We start from the raw sequence: 16,560 nt of genomic DNA, 5'->3' as shown, positions 1-16,560 counted from the left end.
ATTCCAAGGCAGAAGAGCAAATAAGGACTAGGCAATGGGGGTTAAACGGTTGCCTAGGATTGCCCAGCTAGGAAGTGTCTGAAACCAAATTTGAACTGAGGACCTCCTAGCTCGAGGTCTAGATCTCAATCCACTAAGCCACCTAGCTGCTCCCCAAACTATCACTCTGTGCAGAAGATACGATGATACAGAGAAAATGAAAGAATTAACTAAAGAATGTGCTGAAACAACTTCAGCAAAGTTGCAGGATATAAAATAAATACTCTCAAATCATCGGCGCTTCTATATACTAGCAAGAATAGCCACAGGAAGAGAAAGAAAAATTCCATGGAAAATAACTGCAGGCAATATAAAATACTTAGAAGTCTAACTGCCAAGACACACAAAGGAACTCTCTGAATACAATTACAAAATGCTTCTCACATACATAACAAAACCAGAGCTGAACAACTGGAGAAATATTAATTGCTCATGGATAACTAAAGCGATCTAATAAAAGTGACAATGCCACCCAAATTTACTCATTTGGTGCCATACCAACAAAACTACCAAAGAATTACTTTATAGATTTATCTGGAGGAACAAATGGTCAAGAATATAAAGAAAATCAATGAAAAAATGTGAAGCAAGGGGTTCTAAGAGCAGGACCAGACCTTAGACTATACTACAGAATAAAAATCATCGGAACAATTTGGGATTGGGTAATAATGTAATAGATTAGGCACACAATACTCAGAAGCAGATGAGCACGAATGCTTAGTGTCTGAAAAACCCAAAGAGCCAAGATATTGGAGGCAAGAACTACTTGATCAAAACTGCTGAGAAAACTAGAAAGCGGTCTGGGAGAAACTACGATTAGATTACCAGTTTACACTGTATATACCAAGATAAGATCAAAGTGAGTGCGTGATTTCCACATAAAGGATGATATAAACCAATTAGGGGAGCATGGAAGAAATTATCTGTCAGATCTAGATGGGGGTCGATTTTGTGACCAAACAAGATATAGAGATCACAGGAGGTAAAACGGATAATTTGGATTATATTAAATTAAAAAGTTGTCAAATAAAACCAAAGCTGCCATGATTAGAAAGAATGAAACTGGGGGAAAAAAATTTTAAAGCAAGTTTTCATGATAAAGACCTCATTTCTCAAGTAATTAGGAAACTGGGTCTAAAGTTATGAAAATAAAAATCACTCCCTAATGATAGTCAGAGGATATGAACAGGCAGTTTTCAGAAGAAAAAAAATCAAAACTACTGATAATCATACGAAAAAATGCTGATTAGAGAAATGCAGACCAAAACCCAAATTCTAAGATATCATCTCACACCCATTAGATTGGCTAAAATGACAAAAGGGCAAAATAACAAATATCGGAGGGTATGTGGGAAAACGGGAACACTAATACCCTGTAGGTGGAGCTGTGAACCTATTTAACCATTTTCAAGAGCAATTTGGAATTAAACTCAAGAGTTATAAAACTGTCTAGCCCTAGACCTGGAAATAGCATTGCAGGGTTTGTTTCCCAAGGAAAGGAAAAGAACCTGTAAGTTCCAAAATATTTCTAGTAGTTCTCTTTGTGGTGGCAAAGAATTGGAAATTGAGGGGATGACCATTAAATGGGAATGGCTAGACAAACTGTGGTACATGATTGTGATGGAATACTACTACTGTGCCACAAGAAACAATGAGCAGATTTAAAAAAAAAAAACAAAAAAACTTGGAAAGAATTACATGGGATAATGGAGAATGAAATGAGAGGAACCGAAAAATTATACACTGCTACAGATTTAATACTTAAAGAACAACTTGTGAATGTTACCTCCAGAGAACAAACTGAAAAATGGAAACATGAAACATAGAATTTATATATACATAGTTGTCTCCTGGATGATGCCTTCTTTGGTGCAGAGAGGGGAGGAAGGGGTTGAGATAGTTGTAAATAAATACTATTAATAAAAAAAGAAAAAAGAAAAATTGGAACACTGATGCACTGCTGGTGTAATTGTGAGCAAGTCCAACCATTCTGGAAAACAATTTGGACCTAGGCCCAAAGGACTATCAAAACTGTGCATACCCTTTGACCCAGCAATATCACTACTAGTTCTATATCCCAAACAGATCAAAGAAAAAGGAAAAGGACCTATTTATACAAAAAATCTACAGTCGCTGTCAACCCCCAGAAAACCCTGCGTTTCCGTCCTGTTCTGACCAGCACTTTCTCACTACTCCCAAGAAGACCCCTTTATATCCCAGCAGTTTCCAACCCCAGTCTCTGTTCGTAGGCAGAGATAACCGCAGGGACATTTCTGCAGCCTTGTTTATATGACCCCTCAACACCTTAAACACTCCCTGCAGTGTGGCCGCTCTCTGTATTCAGACTATTTGTTCTCCTATAGTTTCCCAAGTCTTGTGTCCTATAAGAATGTCCTTCTCCTCTTCCCCTCTGGGCATCCCCTTCTGAGGAAGGCAGCATATTGTCTTGAATTGCAATTCCTCAACCCTGACTAAATGCTCTACTTTATTTACTGAGCATTGAGTTCGTCTGAGTTTTTCCCCCCAACGTGACCTCCCTCTTTTTGTGGTGGCAAAGAATCGAGGGGATGCCTGTCAAATGGGGACGGCTGAAAAAGCTGTGGTTACATGTTGTAACGAAATATTATTGTGCTCTAAGAAACGCTGACCTGGATAGTTTCAGAAAAATCTGGGAAGATTTATGGGAACAGACCCAATATAATGAGCAGAACCAGGAGAATGTTGTACACGGTAACAGCAGTTCTGTAACACGGATCAACTGTGAATGTCTTGGCTATTGTGACAATTTCAAGGAGCTCATGATGAAAAATGCTACTCATTTTCAGAGAAAGAACTGATGAATTCAGGATGAAAATTAAAAGCATATTTTTTACTTTTTCTTGCTTTTTAATTTCACAACATGGCTAAAGTGGAGCTATATTATGAATGACTTCATATGTATTTCTTGCCTTCTCAGTGGATGAGGGAGGGTTGTTAAGAGGGAGAGAATTTGGACTTCAAGGTAAAAAGGTTTTTAAAAAGAATCTTACTACTTTAGACATTTCCCCCTCTCTTCCTTAAATAAAGGAAAGAAGCTTCTGTAACAAAATGTAAACTTTATTTTGACATCACAGAATAGTTCTAATTAGAAATCTCAAGCATAAAGGTAGAAGCGCTATATTCTCACAAGAAAGCAAAAATATTTTTTACCATCAATTATAATTATCAACAGAAAATAAGAAATAAACATTATTTTTTAAATTTATTTTTCTCACATTAAAGGCTAGAACAATATTTCTATAAAAATATTTCTTTTGACTTTTATACGCCAAGAAATAACATATATATGTGTGTATTTATATATATATATGCATATTTCCATCAAAACGTTTTAAAGGCATACCAAGCTGTAGTGAACAAATAAAACCCCACATCTTTCATTGGCTCTACAAGGAGCAGAACCCTTTTGCCTCAAAATAAAGCCTGACACTTCAGTATAAAAATAATAACATGGGGCTGTTGTCACCAACTTTGCCATCTTCCAAATGATAAAAACTGGCACTCTTTGGTTTGTGAGCCCCTTTTGTCTCTATGGCAGGCTTGTTTCCAATTCCACTTCTACCGTAAGAAAAGAGTAAGGAACAAAATCAAGCAAAAGTCTCAAATAGGTCAATAAAGCCCAGTGGATTGACTCCAGGGCTAACGCTGCCCCAATCGTCCCTTTCTTAACTTAGCCTTGAGATGTTAGAATTCTGCAGTTTGTTGTTGTATCTCCTACCCTCTCCTGGCAACAGAAGAGATAACATGTTTAGTACCAACCACTCCGTTTCATACTTCCTTAGAAAGGACAGGAACCCACCAGAATCGTTTAAAACTGGTTTTCTGTTCTCAAATTCACAATCAATTATAATCTTTTTTGAGGTGTGTGCAGAAAGAGGTGGGGCTCCGAGTGCAACTCCTTTCTCTGCTGGCCTCCTCCATTCTCCTGAGATCACTTGCCTGTTCCCATAAGATATCCTCCTCTGGATACCTAATAGAATAAGACAAAATCATGAGACACATAAGCCTAATTATAAGCCTTCACCCTTTACGCTTTAGCATGAAATGCCCTCCTGTGCTTCTGACTCCACCAGGGTGGTCTTTCATTTTGTTGGCTTGCCAGAGGGCAAGAATCAAATGTTCTTTTAGATTACTTGGAAATGTACTGGGCACATATGGATCCCAGAGAACTATCAGCCACCTACCTGGGGCAACCAAAGACAAGGGGGTCAGAAAAGGCATCATTAAGAAAAGCAAGGCCTCGTGGCAGTGTGAGAGATGCGTGGGGATGAGAGGTGACCACCCAAGGAAGGGAGTTAAAGAAGACAATTCTGATTCTGCCATGATGTCCAACCCTAATCTCACCAGCTTCATGGGAGTATTTTTGGTTGGGTTATTCCTGGCTAAAATACAGAAAGTGTTTTAAAATGTCAAATTATAATAACAAAGGCCTACCATGGTGTTGTAATAACTTATCCAGCGGCTTGTTTGGAACCTGCTGCAGGGGGCACCAGACTATCGAGCTGCTGGCTCTGTCCTGTGTTAATTAACCATTCGTAAAACTTGTTCTCCACCAGTACCTGGAATTGTTTCCTTTGATCCCTAAAATGCAGGATACAGGGAAGAAAAAAAGCAAGGAAGGTTTTAAAGCCTAGGATAACACAACATCTGTCTCTCCAGACCACCACAGTGAATATCTGATGAGCCACTTCTGATGATCTGTTTTCTCTCCGACCAGGCAATCCCCATGCTTGAGGCATTTAGACTACAAACAATAAAAATACAAATAAAAAACCCCTTCGAAACAAAAACTTTTATGAAATTCCAACACATTCTAGCTATTTCTTCTGTCTAGTCCACATTCCTAGGCTTGACTTGGACTAGGCAGATTGAATTCTCTCCCTTGCAAAGAAACACTGGCTGTAATCTTAGTTCTTTGTTCTCCTATTTACCTACCAGAAGATCATTGCTCCAGACAAGGCAGATCTTTGCTTCTCATTTCTAGTCTCATCCAACAAAATGCATCCAAGTAGCCCTTTCTGCCCTTCCACTGGGCTTTGCTCTCATGCCTCAGCAGCCTCACTCTCTGTCTCTGTAGCCCTCTTCTCTCACTTGGATATCCAGGAGGCATCTCAAACTCAGCATGTCCAAAACAGAATTCATTATCTCCTCCCCTAAACTCTTGCCCCTCCTACCTTCCCTGCTCTGGCAGAGCACTCCACCATCATCTCAGTCTCTCAGGATTCTCGAGATGAGAATTCAGCCTGGATTCCTTATTCTCTCTCACTCCCCCATATGGTACCAAGGCCTGCCAATTCTACCTCTGCCTAATCTCTTCAATATGCCCTTCTCTCCTCTGACACTGCCCTTACCCTGCTATAGACCTTCACCCCCTCACACCTGTACTACTGCTATGGCTTCTGTCTGTCTGCCTCCAGGCCATCCCTGCTCCGATCCATCCTCCATTCAGTCACTGAGTGACTTTTCTACAGTACAGCTCTGATCACTTCTCCCCCCAGTCAGTAAGTTTTGCCTCTGGAAGCAAATACAAACCCCTCGTTTGGCATTTGAAGCCCTTCCTAACCCAGCCCTGCTATCCACTTTGCTCTCCATCACGTCCTGCTTGGCCCATCTCTCAGCTCCAGGCATTCTCTCAGGCTCGCTCTCCTCTGCTCCGACATCAGATCTTGCCTGCCTCCTTTAAGTCTCTACTAAATCCCTTCTTTTTTTGGAAGACTCCATGAAGCCCTCTAAATCCTAAGGCCTTCCCTTTGTAATGATGTCCTATTTACTCTGCATATGGCTTACTTTGTACATATTTGCTTGTCATCTCTCTCATTAAATCATAAACTCCTCAAGGATAGGGACTGTCTTTGGACTCTTTTTGTATCTCCCGCACTCAGCACAGAGCCTGGCACATAGCAGGTGCTTAATAAGTGTTGACTGACTGAAGTTCCTCCCCAAACCTCTATTTTGAGAAGGGACCAGGCCGGCCAACCTTCATTTCTAGGTCTACATCACCATGTCCCTTATAGAGAATCCTTTTCTTGGTCTTTCTTTGAATCCTCTGTCCTTAGCACAGTGCCTGGCACATGGTAAGCTTTCAATAAATGCCTGTCGACTGACTCACTGACCAGTAACAACATCAGGTCACTGGACTCAGGAAAAAGAAGATACAGATGCTGACTGAATGACTACCAACTTCTATGGAACATCCAGACTTTCCAAGAGAACCAATCACAAAGTCATGGCAATTAATACAAAGATAAGAAGCTCATTATTAGGAAGATTGGGTATCAACTGCAAACGATTCAGCCTCTAAGTGCTAAAGGCCCTCTGGCACTGGCCCCATCAACCTGATTTCCCTTTCTCTCCCTTCCCTGCAGGAATCCTTGTCTTCCCCACCATCCTTGACCTAACCCACACTCTTCTGTTTTCATGCTTTGTTCATGCTCTTGTCCCTATCTAGAAATCTCTTCCCAAACACCCTTTCCTGGCCACACGACTCTCCTTTTCATGCATCTCTTGTCATTAGAATGTAAGCTCTCTGTATGGACTGTCTTGAATGTGTGCGTGTGTGTCCGCAGCACTCACCTCAGGGCCTGGCACGCAGCACTAAGTGATTAATAAATGCTTGGCATTCATGCACCCAAATCTTTCTCAGAGCTCATGACCTAACTCAAGCCCCATCTCTACCATAAGACGCCTCAGAGAACCAGGCCAACTTCTTTTGCTGAGTTTTGTCAGCTGCTGTTGTCTGTACCATACAACCCAGAACTTGATTCAATATTGTCGTCTATAATTCTATGGTTGCTTCTGGTGTGTTGATCTTATTTCCCAACCACATTCTTGGCCACTCAAGAATAGGATTTCTGCTCCCGCTGCTGTGGTATACCACCCAGCATTCAGGAGAGGCTCCTCATTCAAACAAATGAACACAACAGAGTATGCACTGTAGGTCTTAGGGAAAGACTTGGTTCCTCTTAACAGCAAGATCGTGGTGTTAATGATTTGCAAAAAAAGTTGGTTTTCAGCTATATTTCATGCAACAAATGTATTTCTGCTACTAGGAACAACTCACTCACTTTGTTAAGCCTGCTTCCTTCACCGTCTTCTGCCAGACCTGTATCTTCTGTTCTCGTTGGCCCAGTGCCTTCTGGTAGGCTGGTGGGAGACCTCCTGGAATCTCTGTTGTGTCCCCTTCCATCTCAAATGGAATCACAAACACATAGAACTCACAGGGGGACAAGAGTCGGAAGACCCTCGCGTCATTATTCTCCCTGAACACAATCATTGGCTTGTCCCAGTAATTGGGCACTGTGGCAAGCCCGGTCCTGGCCATGTGGTCTTCAAGCATTGGGTAATGAGTATGGAAAGGTGCAAAGGTGACCATCTGGTTACCCGCGAGGAGAAGAGGCCGTGTCGGTGTCAGAATGTGAAAGGTACAGCCTGTGCTGGAGGAGACAGATAAACGGTGACAAACAGCAATGACTTTCACGTTGTCACAGCTGTGGAGGTGAAGAGCTGTCTGTACTGGCCCCAGGACGAGAGTGCTGTTCCTACACTTTTCGATGGTGACAGACCTAAGAGACATAAAGACAGGCAGCTGTTTCCTGAGCCAGATGCACTGTGCTCTATGAGAGCAGAGGTGCTGGACTAATGTGAAATGTCATATGATAAAGAGAACCCTTCTGGGCTGCGCTGATGCTCACACTCACCGTAAAGGGGACAACAGGTATATGAAAGACTCATTGCAGCGGTGAATCTTCACATGGGCCCCAACTAAGGTCTCTGAGCTCTTGGCCAGTGTCTGCTTGTAAACCTGGGTCATCACCACAATGCGATGGATCTTGGGAGCCATATGTGTATTGCAAGCAATCTTGGCTCTTTTGGTAGTTCCTTCAACTGTAAATACACACACACACACGTACACGCAAATTAAAAACCTCTTCATGAAACAGTTTAAAATGAAGTGTGTGATATTGGAAATTTGGGGGTCCTTGAACTAATTTTGAGGTCCTTGATCTAAACTTCCTGTGGACATTTAGATCTCTTTCAAACTACATCTCTTATGATTTCTCTTATGTAATCAGGTGGGCAGGAAGTGTAATTACATAAACAGGAGTATAAAGACTGAGGACAGGATTGGTGCTTCCTCTCTTTTTGATGATTTGGAGCGAAGCCAGGATGGGAGGAAGAGGTAACAGGGCCCGTGTATTTTGAACTAACACAACAGGCACGTGGCTTCATTTTTCTAAATGGCTTTCAATAAACCCTTTGAAACCATGATATTTTTAATTGTATCACTCTATATTAATTTTATTTCTTACATAAGAGATGTTCATGGATGTGCAACAAGCATTAAAGCATTTCCAATGAGGAAAAGTGAGGAAATAAGATCCTGGGAAACAGTGATTTCTCTCCCAACTCCAAAGGAGAGTTAGACTACTCTTTTGAGAGTTTCTCAGAGTTTTGAGAGTTTCTCCCCTCTCCAGACCTCCACCCCCCCAAACTAGGGCTTAGGAGAAGGCTTTCTGTGCCTTTGTTTTTCACTGAAAAACAAACCTTTTTTCATTAGAAAACATACTTGAAAATTATTAAAGAAGGCCACAAAATGTGACCTAGAGCCCACCACGAACCATGCTACATTTCCCAACTAAGGACTGAAGGTTCTTCTTGGAGTGAGAGAGATCTAGCTCTGAGGTCAGTCTAACAACTGGGCATCAAGTTCACCAGCTGTTTTCCTTGTTGCTAGGCTGCTTAGCATTGCTGGAAAAAACTGCAAAAATCACATGTATTTGGTACATGATAAATCCATGCTCTAAACTTAAATGGGCCTTCACAGCTGCCAAGCAATACTTTGTAATATCTCTGGAGCTCTTCCCATTACCTGTTCTAAGTATTTTCTATATTCCTAAATTCCCCTGATCTTAATGTCATCTTCCTCACTCTCAACTCCAACTTCACTTAGCTATGTAGGTCCTCTAAATGGGGGATGCTTGTTCATTAATCAATTATTACTATAGGAAATGAATTTTGCCAACTTTTGACATTTTTGCTAAAAACGAAAAAGGTGTAATTAAATGGCAGGGCAGCTCGCAGGTTCCATTTGTAGGGACAAATCAAAGAGAAAAAGGGGGAAAAAAATCATAATTTCATGGCCTTCCTGATCTTGTACTGCAATACTCCTGAGAGGTGCTATAAAAGGACCACCATGCAGATAACTGCTTAGGTCACCACAGTAGCCACTGGTTGGGATTTGCCTGCTTCAAGGTTCTCCCCACTCCAGCCTATCCTCCATTTGGCCACTAAAGTGATTGGCCTACAAGCCCAGGTCTGACCATGTTTCTTCTCTATTCAATAAATTCCACTGATTCCAAGATCAAACAGAAAACCCTTTATTTGGCATTCAGAGCCCTTCACAATCTAGCCTCCTCCTACCTTTCACTGTTCTTCCACCTTCCACCTCATTGTTTTTGTCCTCTTTTCTTATATCCCCAAATTTCTGTAATTTATAAGTTAGTTATGTTTACAAGAGCTTTCAGGGAGACCGGTCTCCCTCATGCTCTTCAGGGGAGAATGTGATATTGGAAATTTGGGGTTCCTTGAACTGATCTTGAGATCCCTGATCTAAACTTCCTGTGGACATTTGGATCTCACTTCAAACTACATTTCCCATGATTCAACTTGCTTCCTATCCTTGGTAATGTTAGCTAACGTAAAACCACTAGCTTCCTGTCTAGACACTGAATATTTTCTTTAAAGAATTGTAAGGGGAACTCTTGGCAAGCACCAGTAACATCATCAAAAAACAATACTGATTGATTCATGATATGACTTGTCATTCCAGAGGGAGTCATTCTCAAATCAGCTATCTGTATACAGTCAGATTACTGACTTGTTAGAGAAAAGAACAAAATTAATGTGAAAAGAAAAGCAGAAAAATGAAAAAAATGGTATAATGTAGGTAATTGCATTCTGACCCATTTAACACAGGTCACTAACAAGGAAAAGTGGGAAATGAATGAAAAAAAGACACAGACACCAATTTTAAATTTCAAACAAAAGTTTAACAAATATAAAGCAAATGCCTTAACAGGGAGCCCTGAAAAGTCTAAAAATAGCTTCCACTAACAAAAATCATGAACTACCTGCCAGATCAAGAAACAAAGCATCCAACGACACCAGCTTAGAACAAAAACTTATTTGCAGAATCTCAGAGGATGACGGAGGACTCTGAGCACAAGGTAATGATCAATATAGCTTCAGAGAGAGGAAGAAACAGGGAGGGTGAGGGAAAAATTAATTGAAATCAAGGCTGGTGAGAACCAACTAGCAAAGTCATCCTGAGGATATTTAAAAAGATGAAACTGGAAAATATCAATATACCCCAAAAAAGTTTGTTTTTACTGATTCATTTCAGAATCAAAGGCAAAGCAGAATGTATCATATTTGAACTCTAGCATCACAGTCCCAGATAAGTTTCCCAGGGCAATAGAAATGGTACTGAATGAACAAAAAATAGGAAGAGCAGAATAGGTTGCATTTGTTTATCTATCTCTGAGGTTGGTGTTACTTTAAGAAAAAAGTTCTTATAAAAAAAAGGATATCGAGGCAGCCAGATAGAATCAGACCTAGAGATGGGAGGTCCTGGGTTCAAATCTGACCTCAGACACTTACTAGCTGTGTGACCCTGGGCAAGGACCTTAACTCCCATTGTCTAGTAGTCTTACCATTCTTCTGCCTTGGAACCAATAATTCAATATTATTAGACAGAAAGTAAGGGTTTGAAAAAGGAAAAAAGGGCCATTCTTCTGTTCTGTCTCTCTTGGGGATCTTTCTGTTTTGAGGTAAGTCACGGAAGATATAGCATCATTTAGACCTCAGAAACAACAAATCATTCCACTGGAGATGCACGAGGAATTAGAACCTACCTTGCTGGGCCCAAGCCAACTTCTTCCCAGTCTTGAGACAAGCAGTTGTGCCAAACGGGTTTGTAGTCAAACAACATCTCAGCCAGGCCTCCAGCTTTGGGAAGGAGAAAGTTTTGGAAATCTTTGAGAAGCCGCTTTCTGCATGCAGGGGCTGCCATAGTGCAAGCTCATGGAGTGGATAGACCTTCCTGGCTTTGCTGACTGTGCCTTCAATGAGAAAGCTGAGGGCCTGGACAGCTTCGGGAGAGACCAGGCTTTTATGTGTGGAGTGGGAGGAATCAGTGAGCTCCTCTGGGTCCAAAAGAAGCTCCAGGAGATTGGACAGGTGATTATAGACAAAAGCTTGGTGGCTGCAATCATTCCAGGTCTGAGAAATCAAAAGAAAGCAGTCTTAGTCAAGAGAAGAACTTTCCTAAGACATAAGCATTGGATCAAATATATCCTTTCTGAAGAGTATATATAAGATGGAGATGAAAAGGAGTCAAGAGATGGATTTTCTCTTCCCCTCAAAAGCACCCTTAAAGTCTCCGATCAAACACAGTACAAATGCAACCTTAATCACAACAGACATTCAGCTAGCTTAGGAAGTCCAATCCTTCATTGTTAGAGGGCAGATATTTCACCATCCTTTGGCTGAAACCCTGCAGTGTGTATATTAAAGAGGGACAACCCCCTCCCCCCCTGAACAAAAGGGTGCTTTTGAGAAGAAGTCACAACACAGCAGGAATCACAACAGTTCCTAAGAACAACATTTCCAAATGCTACCACCATCTCACCTTGCACAGGCCTGTATTTTTTTTTCAGGAGGATCTAGATCAGTGATTCCCAAAGTGGGCGCCACCCCCACCCCCCCGGTGGGTGCTGCAGCAATCCAGGGGGGCTGTGATGGCCACAGGTGCATTTATCTTCCCTATTAATTGCTATTAAAATTTAAAAAAAATTAATTTCCAGGGAGCTACGTAACATTTTTTTCTGGAAAGGGGGCGGTAGGCCAAAAAAGTTTGGGAACCGCCGCTCTAGACCAATAATTCCATCCATGCTGAGGTACAGCAGGATTTTCTAGGTAAGCCATACTTTTAGCGGGATGTCTGTGGCACCAAGAAAGTAAATGATTTATCCAGAGCCCCATAGCTAGTATACATAAGAGCTGGGATTTGAAAACAGGTCTTCCTGTCTCCAAAGCTGGCACCATCCCACTTTTCACACATGACCAATAAAATGAAGGATTAGCCCCTTTTTTGGATTCTTATGACCTTCTAAATATCTACAAAATAGGAATTATGTGTGAGAAATAACACAATTTCATCTGTCTCCATGGTCTGACACTAAGAACCTTAGCATGTAACAGCTCAGCTTACTCAGCACTCTCCCCCCTTCCCCAGCTCCATGCTCTGACAGCTGCCTCACACAACCCACAGGCTTACAACAAAACTCAATTCCACCCCCTTGGAAAGGCAATAAAACAAAATAGAGACATCATATGAGAATGCAAAACCCCGCCATAGGTTCCATAAGGAAGACACATAAAAATCAAAACTACGCAGAAAATAAAAATGAAGGACTAGGACAAAACTGTTCTATCAATCATGCTACCAGACAAAGCAAAAATAAATATTCATAAGAGAAGGATAAAAAGAGCCACAGATCATGCTGCTTCTCCTAAAGCACTTAAAATCCTGTTACAGAAATAGAGAAACCATCTTTATTTTTTACTTATTTAACCCTTACCTTCTGCCTTAGAATTGACATTGATTGTAAGGCAGAAGAGCAGTAAGGGCTAGGTAATGGGGGTTAAATGACTTGGCCAGGGTGGCACAGCTATGAAGTGTCTGCGGCCATATTTGAACTCAGGTCCTCCCAACCCCAGGACTGGCGCTCTATCCACTGTGCCACTTAGCTGCCCCAATAAACCGTCTTGAAAAAGAGCAATCACACATCTCTTTTAAATGCTATTTGTTCAGTGAGATTGTTAAATTTACCTTAGGACCACAATGCCATAGCCAATCACCTGAATGCCGACATAACAGGGCCTGGCCTATACTAGCAGCTTCATAAACATTTTTTGACTGACTGGCTGATAGTAAATGTATTGAGTGGAGTTCAAAGCATTCTGCAGATATAACAATAATCTCATCAAATATGCAAATGGAACATGCGGGCAGCTTCTTCACGAGTCAGGCCAGGAAAGCTGGGGACTGAGAGTCCTCCTCTTCCTCTCTCCATAGAAGTCTTCATCAGCAGATACTGACTCTAAAAGGGATCATAAAGGGTCAGTCTGATCAACAGGTGAGCTGTTCACAAGAAAATCAGAACACTTTGTCCACAGTACCTTATTATGACAAACAGACTTTCCACTCAAGTCAGGTGATGGAGATCTGTTTCTGGGACTTGGCCACTCTTCCCCAATCAAAGATGTTCTTAAAGAAACCTTGTTTAACTGTTGTATATACAAAAAAAGCAGGAACTGAAGGGTGTCTACTGAAAGCTGTCCAAGAAAATAAATAAGAAACTGTCAGCAGTTCTACAAACGCAAATCAACTACCAGCCTACAACTAAATAGGGCAGAGCTACATTTCATTTTACCAGAAGAGTAAACTGAAGTATGAGAATCATTCGCCATATGTATTTTAATTAAAAACCTGTAGGGTTTTCAGAAATTGAACCAATTATCTAAAAAGATAACACACACTCTCTCTCTCTCTCTCTCTCTCTCTCTCTCTCTCTCTCTCTCTCTCTCTTTCTCTCTTTCTCTCGCTCTTCCTTCCTCTCTCCCTCCCCTCTCTCCCCCCCACACCCAGGCTTCCATGTTCACTCCCCAAAATGACAATAAAATGTTCTCTTTAGTGGAATTTTTAAAAAATTAACCCTTACTTTTTGTCTTAGAATCAATACTAAGTATCATTTCCAAGGCAGTAGAGTATAAGGGCTAGGCAATTGGAGTTAAGTGACTTGCCCAGGGTCACACAGCTAGGAAATGTCTCAGGCCAGATCTGAACCCAAGACTTAACTGTTTCTAGACCTGGCTTTCTATCCACTGAACCACCTAGCAGCCCCTATTTAGCACGATTTTTTAAAAGTTCTTTGCTTTAATAGTTACAAAATCAAAAATCATTCTAACAAAACCAAATTATCATTTTAATCAAATTCTATATTATGCATAATAATGGGCTCCATTAACAGTTAAACTGAAACAGAATTGAAAAAAATACAAGGAAGTCCAAATATTCTGAGAAGCCTTCCATCCTAAGCATGTTAAGAGTCTGGTAGAAATGAAACTGACAAACCCAAACTATTTTGAAAAAGATGAATACACATGCACTAGTATAAACCTTCTTCATAATATTTTTAAGATGATCAAAATGTCCCCTTTTTTAGGATCCATTCAAATTCTGTTGTTCAGATGGCAGAGCAAAATTTGCTTCAGTATTTAATCCTTTGGGCATTACTTAGTTAATCAGGGGTTCCTGAGAGTATAGGAACAATCTCCTGCTTCCTGGTCAGTGGGTCCAGAGTAGCCTTTAGATTGGTTTTTTCCAAAAGTGGTTGGTTATAGGTTCATACTGTCATTCACACCTGTATCTGCTGCCCACTAGAGACCAAAGGTGCACACATAGCCGATACTCCTAGAAGCACAATCCCCTTCTTGAAAATTTAAAGAGAACTTGACTTTGATGGCCAATCTCAAAGGCCCCTTTAACCTGGCATTTTAGGCAGCTTGGTCACTTCATTATCAGAACTAAACTTTTTCTGACTTCGTTTGTTTTTAGGTTTATCCATATGACAAACTACATACTGATTGGCTGTGTGGAAGTATGGACGGATATACTGAAGAGTCAGAGAGATCTAACCTGACCTGATCTGTGGGCTGAATGCTTGGTATTGATACACATTAGCTTCAAGGGAAAGTCTATCCCCAGGAACTCCTGAAGACAAAGAATTGTAGAAAAGTTCCCTACCCCAAAGGAATCCTGGGCCTGGGGCTGATCTTGCTCCCACAGATTGGACATTTAAAGTTAAATTTGAAAAATTAACTAGTTCTTCTACTTACTCAGTACAAAGAGAGAATAACCAGCTTTCTATTCTGGATTAAGAAGCTATCACCCGGGGGCAGCTGGGTAGCTCAGTGGATTGAGAGCCAGGCCTAGAGACAAGAGGTCCTAAGTTCAAATCTGACCGCAGACACTTCCAGCTGTGTGACCCTGGGCAAGTCACTTGACCCCCATTGCCCACCCTTACCGCTCTTCTGCCTTGGAGCCAACACAGTACTGACTCCAAGATGGAAGGTGAGGGTTTAAAAAAAACCAACCAACCAAATAAATAAAGAGAAACCATCACCCCTGTCTTTCCCAAGAGCCACACAAACGGCTCTATACCTGCTAAAGCAGGTGATTAAAATATTGCTGGGAGGGCTAGGATGAACTTATAATGAGAAATGCTGGGTGCTCACTGCCCAACTGCTCCAGGTCACAGATGGCCTCCCGAGCCTAGAGACTAGAATTGTACCAACTGTGGCTTCTATCCCAACTAAACTACAAAAATACTGGGCAGAAACGCCTACCTTATTCCTCTCTTTCTCCACTTCCTCCTCACATGAGCAGTTAGATACCAATTCGGCCCATTCCAGACGTTCCTCAGGGGGCCTCACCATCAGACTATCAAATATTTCAAAGTAAAGCCAAGCAATGTCTTTGGCCAACTGTAGCTTCCCACAGGCGATATGCCTCCAAGTGGCCCAGAAGAGACGTGGGTAACCTCCTTCCCTGGCTCGGGTTCGAACATAAGTGGATATCTTTCTGAGATAGTGAAGGCTGAATTTGGCTGGCGGAGGTAGAGGCAAAGCGCCCACAATAAATGGTTCAGTTCTGACCCACAGGTGGACAGCCGACTGCTCCATTTTAACTTAGACACCATGGAGGGCTTAAGAGGCTCCTTTGGAAGTCTAGGAAACAAAGTTTCTGTATAAATGAACTGGAAACAAAAAACATGCATAAATTTATCAGACACTGACAACATCATTAACTATTTTTAAATGAAGAGCAGAATAAAAATGAGCAGAAAGGCCAGCAGAGTTTTGGCGATATCAAATTATAAGTGGCATCATTTAATTAAAAACAACTCTTACTTATGTTCACCCTAGGATAGCTAGGTGGCATAGTGGAGAGAGTGCAGGGCTTGGAGTCAGGAAGACTCATCTTCCTGAGTTCAAATCCAGCTTTAGACACTCAGTTGTGTGACCCTGGGCAAATCACATCCTGTCTGCCTCAGTTTCCTCATCTGTAAAATGAGCTAGAGAAGGAAATGGTAAACCACTCCTGTGTCTCTACCAAGAAAACTCCCAATGGGGTCATGAAGAGTCAGTCACGATTGAAACTGAACAACAACAAAGACAATGTGCCAAGAACTGTGCTAAGTTCTAGAGTCACAAAAAGAAGACAAAGAAAACAAAGTCCTTCCAGAGACTTTGAAAGATATCAGAGAAAATCATGGTCAATGACCTTGGGATCAAAAACATTGAGGGAGATTCATGCCAGGGCAATGTCTGCTTGCCAGGGGGGACTGGTCACTGGGA

The 16,560-nt window shown here is 41.4% G+C and overlaps 1 protein-coding gene across 1 annotated transcript; it reads right to left on the bottom strand.

Moving 5' to 3' along the window:
* Nucleotides 1-3,390: 3,390 nt before the first annotated feature.
* TBCCD1 (TBCC domain containing 1) lies at nucleotides 3,391-15,885 on the bottom strand. The gene is made up of 7 exons (XM_044676485.1): nucleotides 15,550-15,885; nucleotides 13,321-13,476; nucleotides 10,992-11,358; nucleotides 7,776-7,962; nucleotides 7,143-7,640; nucleotides 4,513-4,659; nucleotides 3,391-4,048 (listed from the first exon to the last, which is right to left on the bottom strand). Exons 1-6 carry the CDS (start codon nucleotides 15,883-15,885, stop codon nucleotides 4,530-4,532), a joined length of 1,674 nt encoding a protein of 557 aa, XP_044532420.1. The 3' UTR covers nucleotides 3,391-4,048; nucleotides 4,513-4,529.
* Nucleotides 15,886-16,560: the final 675 nt, after the last annotated feature.

Source organism: Gracilinanus agilis, chromosome 4 (genome assembly GCF_016433145.1).
Source record: "Gracilinanus agilis isolate LMUSP501 chromosome 4, AgileGrace, whole genome shotgun sequence".
Classification (NCBI taxonomy): Eukaryota; Metazoa; Chordata; class Mammalia; order Didelphimorphia; family Didelphidae; genus Gracilinanus; species Gracilinanus agilis.
Note: the sequence above shows the minus strand (reverse complement) of the source record. Positions and strands in the feature narration are given on the sequence as shown.